At 35.7% G+C, this 16741-nt stretch overlaps 1 protein-coding gene across 1 annotated transcript; it reads right to left on the bottom strand.

Annotated features, from left to right (window-relative positions):
* Positions 1–8944: 8944 nt before the first annotated feature.
* Positions 8945–16401, bottom strand: LOC143543252 (nuclear pore complex protein NUP1-like). The gene is made up of 7 exons (XM_077035642.1): positions 16122–16401; positions 14460–14506; positions 14247–14350; positions 13918–14125; positions 13543–13845; positions 13396–13452; positions 8945–9157 (listed from the first exon to the last, which is right to left on the bottom strand). Exons 1-7 carry the CDS (start codon positions 16399–16401, stop codon positions 8945–8947), a joined length of 1212 nt encoding a protein of 403 aa, XP_076891757.1.
* Between the last annotated feature and the right edge of the window lie 340 nt (positions 16402–16741).

Consider the following 16741-nt stretch of genomic DNA (forward strand, 5'->3'; position numbering starts at 1 on the left):
TTCTAGGAAACTATGTTGGTTATAATGGTGAAAGAGTAATTATAGGAATCTATGTCGGTTTTTGGTAATTTTAAATCTCAACCACTGGTTAATATGATTCAATGGCTATGATTTATTCATAGTCTTCATAGAAAACTACTTCTTTTTAGTATAACCCCCGCATATAGAAAACGGTTCATATATATATATAGGGGAGGCTTATAGTAAAGAGAAGTAGTTTCCTAGGAAGACTAGTAATCAACCATAGCCATTGGAGCATGTTAATCAACGGTTGAGATTTAAAATTACCAAAAACCGACATAGTTTTCTAGAAATACTCTTTCACCATTATAACCGACATAGTTTCCTAAAATTATTCTTTCACCATAAGTTATAATGCCACATGTCAAAAACCTATTGGTTCTTACCATTCCTAGAAAACTTCATATTCTTATTTGAACCCTTTTCTATATAAATATAGCAAAGTATAGAATGAAAACACATTTGAGTTGTAAAAACCCTATCGTTTTTTTTACACACATAATGTATTTTGTAACATTTAATACAAAACATCGAAAACTTAAAAACAAATGTTTTGCTATTTTTTTTACATTTTTTTAGTAATTTTTATATATGTTTTCAGGAGAGAGAAAGTGCAAAATAAACTTTTACATTTTTTTATTAACTTTAATTATGGGCCACAATATTTAATGTTTAATTAAAAACATGTGGTTGAGAATGGGTTTCTAGAGTTCAGGATACAGTATCCTGCCAAACAACAGGTATTTTTAATATATCGTTATACTAACGACAAGAAACGGTCAGCAATTAATAAAGCATTAAATATTGTAGACGTTGGAGGGAGTTACAACTCGTTTGTAACAAAGATATGCAAGCCATAACCGCTCAAAGATCATAATTAGGACAATTAATACTCTTTATCGCTAGTTATTATCTAGTGATCCTTCTTGTAACTATAAATAGGAGCTATTTAGATCATATAGGACACAACTTATACGCTAGCTATAGTGTTGGTGCATGTTTTGTAACAGATGATCTTTTGTATTTGTTAGAATTGAGAGCAACGGTCAAAGGGGAGTCTGTTGGTGCATTTTGTGACCGTCGCTATGCAATTCTGTTCAGCGGAAACGAAGTACGAAGTTAGCAACTTCGCCATAGGCGAAGTTGTAACAACTTCTGCCATAGGCGAAGTTAGAACAACTTCGCGTTAGGCGAAGTTATAACAACTTTGCCTACAGGCCCAAGCCCAAGGCCGCGAAGTTGTTTATATATATATATGTGTGTCTTGTTTAGGTTTGGTTATCCAGAAAGTTAGCATTTTGTGTGTTCAGTTCAATTGTCTAGAGAGAAACCCAGAGGGAGAGTCGTGTGGGACGGACCGAGGTAGAGCTCACCTCGGGTCGGACGTGTTTTGGTTTATGTTCGGTTTGTAACGTGGTTTGATTATTATATAAAAGATCTGCAAATTCGTTTATCCCATTCGTGTGTTTGTTCGTGTGTTTGTTTGTGTGTAATCGTGTTCTTCGTCTTCTACACCATAAACGAGTCTAGGAGGATTCCGCACTCCTAGACCTCGTGCGGATCTCGTATCGATCAGCGACGCCCCGGGGGGACTTACAAGTGGTATCAGAGCCTTAGGCTCTTATGCTATGGTTCGAGATCTGCGTTTTGGTGTTTCTGGCACGTTTCTGATGCGTTTTTGGCCGAACAGCCGCCGCAGGCGAAGTTATGGGGGTTCAGGCGAAGTTGTCGCTTAAATTTTAGGGTTTAGACGAAGTTATGGACAGGCGAAGTTATGGACAGGCGAAGTTGACTTTTAGGCGAAGTTGACTTTAGGCGAAGTTAAAAAAAAAAAAAAATTGTTTGGAGTTTTCGTCTGTATGGCCAGGTGTACACGATTATTGTGAGACCGAAGACGTTGTTCCGTCAACGAGTGACACTTGTTATCTCTTGGTCTTACGTGTGAACAAATACGTGTCAACTCTGGATATGGAGTTGAGGTTGTGAATGGGATATTGATTGAAACTGGATATTGACACATATTTGGGTGTTTGTGGGCAAATGAAATAGTTGTTGTTCGAGGTTGACCAACTGAAGAAAGTCAAATTGAACTGAAGGTTTTGTCATTGCTGGATTGCGGTCAGAGCATATTATTTATGTTATTTTCAAGGCGTTCGAGAATTGGATCCTGAAACGTGATGCTTATTTATTAAAGTGAAAATCCTGGAACAAGTTGGATTTAATCGGGAATTAAAGTGTTTATGTTCTTGATCGTTATCCCTGGTGATTGAAGATGCTTCGGATTAATTAATGGTCATGTGTGTTAGATTCTGTCAAGGTGGTTTTGTGATGAAATTGATCACTTGATGTTGAGTAGTTGAAGATTAAACCTTATCGTATGCCGACGTGTTGGTGAAGTTGTGGAGGGAGCCCAACTTCACGTGTTGGTGAAGTTAGAAGAACTTCACGTGTTGGTGAAGTCAGAAGGACTCACGTGATTGGTTCAGATGATCAATTAGGCACGGGGATGCATGCATTTCAAAGACCTCAATCTATATAGTCGGAGAAGCTTACACTGAAGGGGAGATCTGATATGGAAGACGCTGGGTGATTGGTAGATTTGTGAAGCTACAAGACAGTTTCAGACACGGCTGGTTGAAGAGCAAACAGAAGATCATCAGTTAAGAGGGAGTCTGTTGGTGCATGTTTTGTAACAGATGATCTTTTGTGTTTGTTAGAATTGAGAGCAACGGTCAAAGAGGAGTCTGTTGGTGCATTTTGTGACCGTCGCTATGCAATTCTGTTCAGCGGAAACGAAGTACGAAGTTAGCAACTTCGCCATAGGCGAAGTTGTAACAACTTCTGCCATAGGCGAAGTTAGAACAACTTCGCCTTAGGCGAAGTTATAACAACTTCGCCTACAGGCCTAAGCCCAAGCCCGCGAAGTTGTTTATATATATATATGTGTGTCTTGTTTTGTTTTGGTTATCCAGAAAGTTAGCATTTTGTGTGTTCAGTTCAATTGTCTAGAGAGAAACCCAGAGGGAGAGTCGTGTGGGACGGCCCGAGGTAGAGCTCACCTCGGGTCGGACGTGTTTTGGTTTATGTTCGGTTTGTAACGTGGTTTGATTATTATATAAAAGATCTGCAGATTCGTTTATCCCATTCGTGTGTTTGTTCGTGTGTTTGTTTGTGTGTAATCGTGCTCTTCGTCTTCTACACCATAAACGAGTCTAGGAGGATTCCGCACTCCTAGACCTCGTGCGGATCTCGTATCGATCAGCGACGCCCCGGGGGGACTTACATATAGCATTACTTTGTAAACACGATCTAAAGAAGAAAGCTCCAAACACTTGTAACCCTTCTCGATTATTAATAAACTGGTGGTGATAGTTTTTACCGCCCGGGGTTTTTTCTTGTTATCCTCAGGATAACGGATTTTTTCCTCGCAACAAATCCTTGTGTCATTGCATTTACGTTCATTTCTATCAAGCACCTAAACCTCACTTACTAATTTGGTTACGAAATTACTCTTGTTAATTTTGACCCAAAACAATTTGGCGCCCACCGTGGGGCAATCGGTGCTTCAATCTTTCAAAATCGTTTATTTCATTCTCCATCCCTTCATCCTTTCATCATGTCTTCACAACAAAAAACAAGCAGTTCCAAAGAAACGAAGATGGACAATGGAGAAAGACCTCTCCGTACTTCCATGTTGACAACTCAAAGAATCATCTCCTTCGATGAGGAAGATCGATGTGACCTTGTTGATCCTAACCATGACGGTTTGGTAATTACTTTATTTATAGCTAACTGTTATGTGCGCAGGATACTCGTTGATGGAGGAAGCTCTGTGAACATTATACAGATGGATGCATTGAAGAAAATGGATATCCCGGAAATGGAGATTATCCCAAAGTCCTCAGTTCTTGTGGGATTCAGTGGCAAAACTAAAAACACATTGGGAGAAATTAAACTTCCAATATATATTGAGGGAACTAACTCCCTACAAAAGTTTTGTGTTATTGACTCTTTATCTTGTTATAATGTGATATTAGGCAGGCCATGGATCCACAGCATGAATGCAGTACCATCAACCTATCATCAATGCGTGAAACTACCAAGTTCGTGGGGAGTTATCAAGATTGAAAGCAATCAACAAGACGCAAAAGAATGTTATACATCATCAATGAAGTGGACTACAAAGCCCAATCAGGCATAGCAATTACAGAAACAACCAGGGAAGGTCCTGCAGGATAGAGACCAAGAAGTGAAGGAAATATCCTTGGATTCTCAGGATGCCGAGATCAAAGTATTGTTAGGATCAGGTATGCCTGAGGATATCGAACAAGGATTGATATCCTTCTTAAAGAAAAGAGCCTCTACCTTCGCCTGGAAACATGAAGATATGACAGGTATCTCTAAGTCCATCATTACTCAAAAACTTGGTATAGATAAATCTTTCAGGCCGGTACATCAAAAGCGAAGGAAGTTTGCTCTTGAAAGAAATGTTATCATACAAGAAGAAGTGCAGAAGCTGCTCAAGACCAAAATGATAAGAGAAGTCCACTACCCTAGATGGTTAGCCAATCTAGTAGTAGTCCAAAAGAAGAATGGAAAGTGGAGAGTGTGTGTGGACTTCATAGACCTGAATAAGGTCTGTCCAAAAGACCCATTTCCACTCCCACACATTGATTCAATGGTGGATGCAACCGCTGGTCATGAACTGCTAACCTTCATGGATGCATCCTCAGAATTTCAAAATTTCAAATGGAGCCTTCAGATCAAGAATACACAGCCTTCATGACCCCCACAGGTATATACTGTTATACAGCAATGCCTTTTGGATTAAAAAATGCAGGTGCAACATACCAAAGGCTGGTCAACATGATGTTCAAAGACCAACTGGGGGACACGATGGAAGTCTACATCGATGACATGGTGGTAAAGTCAAGGAGGGCTGAGGATCATCTCAAAGACTTGGCAATAGCATTTGACATCCTGGATGAATACAACATGAAGTTGAATCCAGCCAAGTGTCATTTTAGGGTTAAAGCAGGAAAATTCCTCAGGTACATGGTCACCAAAAGAAAAATAGAAGCAAGCCCTTAGCAAATCAAGGCCATCCTGGATATCAAATCACCAAGGAACGTCAAAGATGTCCAAAGATTGACCGGAAGAATTGCTGCTCTCAACAGATTCATCTCAAGATCTTCAGAGAAGTGTAAAGACTTCTATGATATCCTGAGGAAGAATCAAAAATTCGAATGGGGAGAGAAGCAAGAAAGAGCTCTGATATCCTTGAAGGAATACTTATCCTTAGCGCCACTCCTGATGAAGCCATTTGACGGTGAACCATTATCCTTGTACTTAGCCGTTTCTGAGAGTGCAATAAGTGCTGTCTTTGTCAAAGATCATGGAGGTCAACAACATCCATTATATTACGTAAGTAAAAGCCTACTAGATGCTGAATCCAGATATTCTTATCTTGAAAAGTTAATTTAAGCACTTATAATGGCTTCTACTAAATTAAGACATTATTTTGAAACTCATGTTATTCATGTAACAACTAACTATCCTATTAAGGGTGTTTTGAGAAAACCAGAAATGTCAGGAAGGATGGCAAAGTGGGCTGTGAAACTTAGTGCATATGATATACTATATGAACCAAGGACAGCCATCAAATCACAGGCACTTGCCGACTTTGTGGCTGATTTTAGCCAGGATATACTCGAAGAAGTGGAAAAAGAAGTTCACCAATTGGAGATCAAGGAAAGTTGGACCTTGCATACAGATGGTGCCTCCAACATAAGAGGAACAGGTCTTGGTATCCTGCTAAAATCACCACAGGGGGACATTATACCTCTATCCATATCCTGTGAATTTCAGGCTACTAATAATGAGGCTGAATATGAAGCCTTAATAGCTGGTTTGCAATTAGCTAAGGATATGAACGTCAGGTATCTTCAAGTTTATGTTGATTCTTTGTTACTAGCTAACCATTTTAATGGTTCTTATGCAGTGAATGCAGAAAACTTAGCAAAATATTTAGAAATAGTTAAGAAATTAGCTATGTGTTTCGAAACATTTGATATAGTACAGGTAACAAGGGAAGAAAACACTGATGCAAATGCCTTAGCAAATTTAGCATCAGCTCTCAAGATACCAGACGATATCAAGATACCCATCGTTCATATCTTGACTCCAGCAACAAAGGAGAACCATAAAGTCATGGAGACTTCGTTACCTGAAGACAATCCAATATCCTGGACCAATCCCATAATACGGTATCTTTAGGATAACATGATCCCAGAATGAGAAAATCCCAGAGTATTCCGAATGAAGTTAACCCAGTATATTATCCTAAATGATGTGTTGTATAGAAAATCACTTGCAAGTCCATACTTGAGATGCTTGGAATATCAAGAAGTACAAGAAGTTCTCAAGGATATACATGAAGGTGATTGTGGAAACCACACTAGGGGCAGAGCCTTAGTATCCAAGATACTGAGAACATGTTACTTCTGGCCAACAATGAAGAAGGACGCAATGAACTTCTCCAAAAAATGTGATGCTTGTCAAAGACACAACAACATCTTACATCAACCAGCTGAACCATTATATCCTATCATATCCCCGTGGCTGTTTATGAAATGAGGGATGGATATTATGGGAAAGCTGCCCAAGGCTCCAGGTGGAAAAGTCTTTATGCTTTCCACGACAGATTACTTCTCCAAGTGGATCGAAGTAGAGGCATTTGTCCAAGTTAAAGAAAAGAATGTGATCTCATTCATCAAACGTAATATCCTGACAAGATTTGGTATCCCGGCAGAGATTGTTTGTGACAATGGATCACAGTTCATCGGCAGTAGAACGACCAGCTTTTGTGAAAGTTGGGGAATCAAGATGGTGACTTCGACTCCAGTACATCCTCAAGCTAATGGTCAAGCAGAATCTAGTAACAAGATCATCATCAAGAATTTGAAGAAGAAATTAGGATCCAAAAAGGGAAAATGGGTTGAAGAACTACCATTTGTTCTTTGGGCTGATAGGACCACTTCAAAAAATGCAACAAGACAAACACCTTTCTCTTTAGTGTTTGGGGGCGAAGCTGTTATCCCTATAGAAATGGTGATCCCCACAGCAAGAACCAGCATCCAAGATACTGAGTCCAACAACAAAGAATAGCAGCATACTAACAAAGAATAGCCAGGATCAGAAATTGCAGCATACTAACAAAGAATAGCCAAGTCCTACAACAAGAATATCAGAATTCGAAGATTCCAAGTAGGAGATATGGTGTTAAGAAAAGCATTTCAGAATACAACTAACCCAGTAGATGGAAAGCTAGCTCCAAAGTGGGAAGGTCCTTACTTGATTGATTCAGAAGCAGGAAAAGGGGCCTACAGGTTAATTACTATGGAAGGTGATCCAATACCAAGAGCTTGGAATGCTATCCACCTTAAGGCATATTTTTGTTAGTCTTCTTAACTGGTATGTTCGTATCCTCAGGATAAAAGTATGTCCCCTCATCTATTTTTACATATTTCTGTTATTATCTCTAAATCAAGTTTACTAACTTAAGCATCGGAAGGGTGTTAGCCAAGCTAACACCCACCCCTTAGTAAGAGTTTAGTGTTTTGCAGTTATCCCAAGGATATGTTATCTTGACAACCGCTAGAGGCTGATCACTTCCCACACGAACATGATATCCCTGATATCTCCTAAGGTTTAAAGGTCTTCACCTTTCTAACGCCGCCTGGAGCGCACGATGATTCGGATATAGTTCGAGGCAGGCGGACCAGACCAGCTGATAATCCGTTTGTTGTTGGCTATATACCGGATCCTTAAGATAAGTGGCAGACGTGTCACGCATACGGTTTATAACATTTTCATGTTATCTAAAGTCTCGGCATTTTCATGCCCTCACGTTTGGGACATTCCCCGGTTTTATCTAAGGTTTAGACATTTTCGTGTCTCACAAGTAAAGACCTTATCGCCAGTAAAAAGGCTTTACCGCCAGTAAAAGGCTTTATCGCCAGTAATAAGGCTTTATCGCCCGAACTATCTAACTTTGTTTTGACAAATCGAAGACCGGCCAGATCGCTAAGTGTAAAAATATCACTAAGTTGTGCTTAACTTAGCAAAATCCAAAGGCATGATACGGAAAAGGGTCAACAGCTGGGGACATCATATGTAAGCTTATTAAGTTTATAAATGTTCTCTACAAAGCTACTCTTTACACTTAGTCTTTTTTACATGTTTTGTCTTTCAAGACATAATCTTTTGGTTTAGTTTACACTTAGTCTTTTTTACATGTTTTGTCTTTCAAGACATAATCTTTTGGTTTAGTTTACACCTAGTCTTTTTACATATTTTTTGTCTTTCAAAATGTAATATTTTGGTTCAATTGTGATAATTCATATTTACACAAGATTTAAGGATACATTGTCCTTAAAGATGTTTTCTCTTAATACGTAATAAAGATCCAAAACATATTTTATAAAGATATAATCTTTAAAGTATTTTATTCTGAAGTAGGATGAATTCAAGAAATGTGTCTAGGATACATTATCCTCAAGATAATTAATATTTCATAGATATCTCCTAACCAAAACATACCAAGACAAGTTATTCAAAATGACAAATAGAACACAATGTTAAAACCAAAAGGTTATGTTGTTATTAACATTAAGTGCAGATGGATAAAAAGACAATGCAAGGGCTTCATCTTCAACAAGTGGAAGATCCTTCCACCCAAGCATTACTAGATGTTCAAAAAGTCAAGATAACATGGGTTTCGTCTTGAAAAGTCAAGATCCCTCCACCCATATATCATATTATCCTAAAGCATCCTTGTTAAAAGACAGAAAAGTAAATTGTTCAAACAAGCCATTACAAACCATCATCAAAACCACAAACAAACATACTTAAAAAAGTGGGCTCAGACCTTGTCTTTTCCGCCTTCATTGCCCAGTTGTGCTTCATCACCAATCGCGTTCACTGCATCCTTGATTGCCACCTCCACAGCCTGGTCCGCTACCTTCTCCGCTTCGTTTGAGCCTGCTTCCTCCATGCTCTCTCCAGTCAACTTCGCCAGCACCTTCTTCCAAGAAGTTACGTCCCAAAAGAGAGTCTCCAACCCAGCAGCCTTAGCCTGGACTTGATGACGGAAATCTTGAGTTTTTTACTCATGGTGATTGAAGATGAAGAGCGAAGAGAGAAAGAAATTTAGCTGGATAATGATCGGGTGAAGAATTCGAGATTCAAAAAATCAACAGCTGTAAACCACCTTTTATAGCCGTTAATTTTGGGGACAATTGTTAAGGCTCGGATTTTCAGCTCGGATATGTTCAGGATAACTTCAGGATACAGTATCCTGCCAAGCAACAGGTATCTTTAGTATATCGTTATACTAACGACAAGAAACGGTCAGCAATTAATAAAGCATTAAAGATTGTAGACGTTGGAGGGAGTTACAATTCGTTTATAACAATGATATGCAAGGCATAACCGCTCCAAGATCATAATTAGGACAATTAATGCTCTTTATTGCTAGTTATTATCTAGTGATCCTTCTTGTAACTATAAATATGAGCTATTTAGATCATATATGACACAACTTATATGCTAGCTATAGCATTTTTTGTAAACACGATCTAAAGAAGAAAGCTCCAAACACTTGTAACCCTTCTCGATTATTAATAAACTGGTGGTGATACTTTTCACCGCCCGGGGTTTTTTTCTTATTATCCTCAGGATAACAGGTTTTTTCCTCGCAACAAATCCTTGTGTCATTGCATTTACGTTCATTTCTATCAAGCACCTAAACCTCACTTACTAATTTGGTTACGAAATTACTCTTGTTAATTTTTACCCAAAACAATAAGAATAAGGAGATTCCTAGGAATGGTAAAAACCAATAGATTTTTGACATGTGGCATTATAACCTATGATGAAAGAATAATTCTAGGAAACTATGTTGGTTATAATGGTGAAAGAGTAATTCTAAGAAACTATGTCGGTTTTTAGTAATTTTAAATCTCAACCATTGGTTAATATGATTCAATGGCTATGATTTATTCATAGTCTTCCTAGAAAACTACTTCTTTTTAGTATAACCCTTTTCTATATAGGGGAGGCTTCTAGTAAAAAGAAGTAGTTTCCTAGGAAGACTAGTAATCAATCATAGCCATTGGAGCATGTTAATCAACGGTTGAGATTTAAAATTACCAAAAACCGACATAGTTTTCTAGAAATACTCTTTCACCATTATAACCGACATAGTTTCCTAAAATTATTCTTTCACCATAAGTTATAATGCTACATGTCAAAAAACCTATTGGTTCTTACCATTCCTAGGAAACTTCATATTCTTATTTGAACCCTTTTATATATATATATATATATATATATATATATATATATATATATATATATATATATATATATATAGGCAAAGTATAGAATGAAAACACATTTGAGTTGTGAAAACCCTTTAAAAACCCTATGTAACATCATTTTTTTACAAACATAATGTATGTTGTAACATTTAATACAAAACATTGAAAACTTAAAAACAAATGTTTTGCTATTTTTTTTTTACATTTTTTTAGTAATTTTTATATATGTTTTCAGGAGAGAGAAAGTGCAAAATAAGCATTTATATTTTTTATTAACTTTAATTATGGGCCACAATATTTAATGTTTAATTAAAAACATGTAGTTGAGAATGAGTTTCTAGAGTTTTCACAACTTAAGTGGGTTTTTATTCTAACATAACCCTATATATATATATATATATATATACTAGATTGTATCCCCCGTATTACGTGGGTTGTTTTACATTATTCATTTTTAATATTATATATGTATATTTGGATTTTAATTTAATTTATTGTAAGAAAGTTAATAATTAATATACTTGAGGTTTGATGATTAAATGGTTTCACAAATAAATGATATGTTATAATCTGGTTTAAAAGCTATCTGGGTTTGGTGATATCCATTACCCGTTTATTTTCTTTATTATAAAATTGTTTCTTAATTATAAATAATATCTTTTTTTAAATAAAATAGGATATTAATTTGTTGTATATCCCTATTTTATAGGATTTTCATATCAACTATTTGATGAAATTAATTTTTAATATAATGAGATGTTATAACCTGTTTAAGAGTTATTTGGGTTTGGTGAGACCTTTACCTGTGAATTCGGGTCAAATGCTTGAGAAGCCTTCATTTACAAATAAAGCAATCTGATGGCTTGAGAGAATGGTTGTTTTACATTTTTTGTTTTTTAATATTTAGTTTTTGGATTTTAATTTTCTTTATTGTAAGAAAGTTAATAATATACTTAGGGTTTGATGATGAAAGAGTTTCATAAATAAATGATATGTTATAACCCGTTTAAAAGCTATCTGGATTTGGTGACTCATGACTCGCTTATGTTTTTTACTATAAAATTGTTTATTAATTATAAATAGATATTAAATTTTAGTGTATTCCTATGTTATAGGATTTTCATATCAAATAATTGGTAAGATTAATTTTAAATTTAGTGAGATGTTATAACCCGTTTAAGAGCTATCTGGTTTTGGTAAGACCCATACCCATGAATTTGGGTTAAATTAATTAGAGGCCTCCATTTAAAAATTAAGCAATCTAGTGACTTCCATAAAAGGGGGGGAGCGACTACATTACGACACGTAGGATTTTAGGGTTTTCGTTTATATATATTATAGATATATAGTTAGAATCAATTAAGAACTCTAATTTTTGTTAAGAACTTAAAGAACTCATCTAAACCATAGATTATTTGATTAATGGCTAGAAAGAGTAGTGGCATATGCGTAATTAAATAAGAGATTAGGGACAATAGTTAAATTAATAAAGAGGTATTTCAAAGAATAAATTTATTCTCTTTCTTAATAATTCCTATAATTACTCCATCTTTCTTAGTTGATCGCTCAATTAAAATTTGATTTTCTTTCTTCTATGACAACCCTTTGACGATGATTTAGATTGTAGTTTTACTTTACATTATAAGAACAAATTCTCACTTCGTTCAATAATATTTTCTTAATTCTTTTTTTCTAATTCATAAAGATTTATTATTCAAACAAATTCTCAATTTAAGAATGAAGTGTTAATATATATTAGGAAAACTAAACAAAGTCACGTGCGTACATCATTGTTTCACTCTACTATTGTAGTTCAATTGATTTGTTTGTGTGTTAGCATTTCTTATCAGAATAACAAAATTATATATCGAATGAAAAAATAAGTTATAACATTAACTCTTTTTAAGCTAATCAAAGTATTTATTTTAATTACCGGTGACTTTGACTAGACAAAATATGATTGGCCTTTGATATGAGATTCATAACTATTAATTGTCATTTATTTTTGAAAGTTGATATTAAGACACCCATCATAATTTTATTCAAATCTACAAATGAGCGGGTTGTGTGTTTATATATATGTAAATAGGTTAATTACGCATAAATAGAACGTTTACACATACGTAAACAGACATATTGCATGTATGTAAATACAATAAGGGGGTGTTTGGTACAAAGAATGGAATTGTAGAGAAATGGAATAGAGAAATGGAATTGCAGAGAAAAGGAATTGGTCTGGAGAATGAGAATTGACTGTTCTGTTTGGTAGTACAGAGATTTCAGTAGAGAAATATAGCTGAAAATCATTTCTCTTGTTTGGTACATAAAAAATAAACAGAGAATTATATCAACTTTATCATTAGCACAGGTATTTTTTTCATAACAAATATTTATTAAAAAATAAAAAACATATAAAAAGATGCATAAATTCCAACCAAAATATGCATTGATCAAACCAATTCACATACAAAACATAGTTTTTAAGCAAAAAACATCAACCATAGTTAAAACCAATTCACATACAAACATACTTCAACCATACACAACTATCCCATTGAACCATCGGTATACAACTCGACCATCTCAATTTTCTCTTCTATTGTCAACGCAAGAAAAGAACGTCCTAGATCCACATCTTTACCAATCAAATGAGCTGCTTTGAACCGTTTTTATCATAACTCACAATATCAGTTGTTACACAATGAATTTCAAGTAAACACCAGAAGAGTTTATAACCCATGCTAATGCTTTTTTTGCATGCTAAAAGAGTCCCTATCGACCAAAGGATTTCCTCTCCTGTACTACTTGGATGTCATTGGCTATTTCATTATTTTTTCACTTTCATGCCAACCTGTGCAAAAAAGTCTTTTGTGAGATAGGTTTCATTTGAATCAAAGCTAACTCAAAGTCTCAAACCCATTTAGATCCCTATATTTGGTGTAACGTTTAAGTTTTAACTTTTAAAACAATAGTACATCAAGTAAACAGATACCATTCTGCTTGATCCAATTGACCCTTCATGTTCCCAAGCAGATGGTGAAGCCACACCCTAAAATCAAGCGAAATAATAAAAGGTCAAAAGGATATCATAACACAACTACACAAGGTCAAAGAAGATTAGGCTTTAGGTTCATCTAACCTTTTGACTTAAAGTTGAAGGACCTCTATAATACGGTGTGCGTGGCATATTGTATAAAGCAGATCTGCCTCGAGATCTAAAGGTTGTTGAACCATTTTCATAAGCCTTGGTAGCAACTGCAGTCTTTGGTGTATGTGATGTGGTAGGTGTTTTGAGAAAAGTGTTTGTGTTATTAAGCAACACTAAATCTTGTCTTGGTACATGGCTGTTTGACCTTGGGGTTATTGGCGATAGTTTTGTAGGCCTAGTCCCCATATAGGCCTTTGCCAGCTCAGCAGGTGAAGCCACATCATCTTCAAAGGCCTATGATGATCTAATTACAGATGAAGTTTCAAAACTAAAACAAATAACCACAAGCAAAATAATACAACTTACTCTTGAATTGACAACAGGTGTAGAAATTGCAGCATCAAAGTTCACAATCTCCCTCTCTTCTACATGTTTGATCAATGTGCCACTTGTGAATGCATCAGGTTTTGAAACATAATATGATGTGCTGGGAAACTTCGCTTTATCCGCTTCAACAACATTCGACTCTGTTGTTTTTGAATGCAGCAATGCGGTCAAACGCTCAATTTCAGATCTGCACAAGTATGCAATTCTCGTAAGCTTACTTCAGTTTATTTCCTACTGTTGTTGTATGTTAGACCCTAGAACAAATCATAGCAATGTTTTGTAACTGGCCCAAAAACAACAAAACTAACCTGGTAAAAGTCTTCTGTCTAAGCATATTCTCAAGATCTAATATCTCAGGTGCACCTTCATTGGTGCTAGGTTCAACTACTACAGCAGAATTCTTTAATGCAGACTGCCAAAAACACATATAAAGATTATGATGATGAAAAGAGTATCTATTAACAACAAAGCAAAAGTAACTTTTGGGAAGAAAAAATGTATTAGAAAAATAATAAACTTACATTTAGAACTGCATCCTGAGATCCATTCCTTGGTTCTTCATTAGTCCCTGATCACAATAAAGTCATAGTGAGGGACGTAAAAAGAATTAAAAAATATATATATGTATTTAAAAAAACAGGTAGCGGGAAAGTATCAAACCACTTATCAAATATCATAATGATAAAAACTTGATTGGTTGCCCACAGTAAATATTCTAACACTATAATTAAAATTTGTCTAATCTTAGTGACTGATGCATACTTTATGACCCATAGTAATACATATTTTAAAAACTTCTGCAATGTGAATAGAAATAATGTCAGCTTTTTGATTAATGACCCTGCTCTGATTCAGTTAAAATTTCAAACAACAATGAAGTCCATACAACTTAGATGTTATATCCCCCAACGATGTGACCTCTACTATGGGTTATGAATTTATTGGCTTAGCAATTACTAAATCAATAATGATATCAACATTTTTAATCATTCTCCTTTATTATCATTTCAAGTCAACACAAAACAGTCACACTCATAAATAGTCCTGTAAGCTAGATACTTAATTAGCTGCTCTAACAAAAGTGAAATAAAAAAATAAAAGGTCTTTCGTTATGATAGTCAAGCATGATTTGGTTAGAATATATATACATACATATGCCTTTTCTTAAAACCAAATTTATTGAAAACCTATGTTTCTATATCAACTTAATTTACACGTCTGTCGCTTTTGACTCAATGGCAAGCTTACAAAGATGAACATAATGAGCACAAAATAAAACCAGACAACCATCATTTATGCTGTGAGGTATAAACATAAGTGAAACAAAAACTGAGCAATAAGATATAAGATGTATGATTGTATGTAGCACATTCCATTATCGCATCTACAGAGACCTACATAGTACATACCCCTGGTGATTTCAAAGAACATTCACAAACATAACAACAAACTTAGTATTAACAGAAAAACTATTCCCAATTCTCATCCATGAAACAAATCCCCACTAAAGCTTTAATCAAATAGCAGCTCAACTAAGCCCCATTCAAAACTAAATGCACACCCCTACAATTAATACAGGCCTTTCTGAAACCAAAACAAACATAAGCCAATGTAAACATGCAATCCACCATGATGATAGAATTACTATAAAGTGGCACCAAAAATATGCTCTTTTACAAGGTAGCAGATACAGTCAGACAAACCCTAAGCATATCAACATAAACAACCAATAAACCATACAAAACCACATCTAATTCCAACAACAGTCGCACACAAAAATCAATTAACCTAATTCCTCCACATAATATAAATACCCTATTAATCAAGAAAAGCTTTTAACCTGGCAAACACTATGAAAATTTCATCAATTCAATAACAAAACTAGGCCCACTCAAATGTAAATGTATACCCTATATAATTAAAAACACACCTTTTCTTAAAACCTAACCAAATATAAGCCATTGTAACAAACAATAGCAAAACAATCCACCATAATAATATAACTATTATCAACTGGCACTAAAAATAAGCACTTTTACAAGGTATTAACAAATACAGTCAAACAAACCCTAGCTTCTTAAGCAAATAGACACAATCAACATAAACAATACACGAAATCAATTAACCTAATTCCACATCCAAATTCAATTAACCCCTAACCTAACAAAAAAAAAGCTTTTAACCTGTCAGACGCTGTACAGGTTGAGAATTAAGCCGCTTACGAAACACGCCAAATAACCTATCAGCACCGGCGTATAACAGCCGAGACGCAGGGTCCACAAGCTTTGCTAACAAGCTAGGGTTATTATTATTATTGTTATTATTATTATTATTATTATTGTTTCTGATTGCGGTTGAAGGTCGATCGTACGGCGTGGCGTGAGAACTACGGCGGCTAGGTTTCTTCCGGAGCTTTCCGCCGGCTCCGCCGCAGCTCTGGTAGGTGCTTACGCCGTCGGCCATTGGTGCTTACGCCAAATAACCTAACTGCTTACCCGAGACCTTACGCCCTACATTCCTCGAGTATTATTATGGCTCGGTACCCTCCTTCCTCGAGTATTATTAGGGCTCGGTACCCTCCTTCCTCGAGTATTATTAGGGCTCGGTACCCTCTTTCCTCGAATATTAGTAGGGTTCGGTTCCCTAGTTCTCGAATATTAGTAGGGTTCGATTCCCTCTTCGTTACCATACAACCATACATCATACCTCGAGTATTATTAGGGCCCGGTACCCTCTTCGTAACCATACAACCATCCTTTCCTTCTTTTATTAACTTTATCACATTCATACACATAAGCATACA

The sequence above is a fragment of the Bidens hawaiensis genome, unplaced genomic scaffold (assembly GCF_021521415.1).
Source record: "Bidens hawaiensis isolate Kalapana, Puna unplaced genomic scaffold, B.hawaiensis_p1.1 tig00000055_1, whole genome shotgun sequence".
Lineage (NCBI taxonomy): Eukaryota > Viridiplantae > Streptophyta > Magnoliopsida > Asterales > Asteraceae > Bidens > Bidens hawaiensis.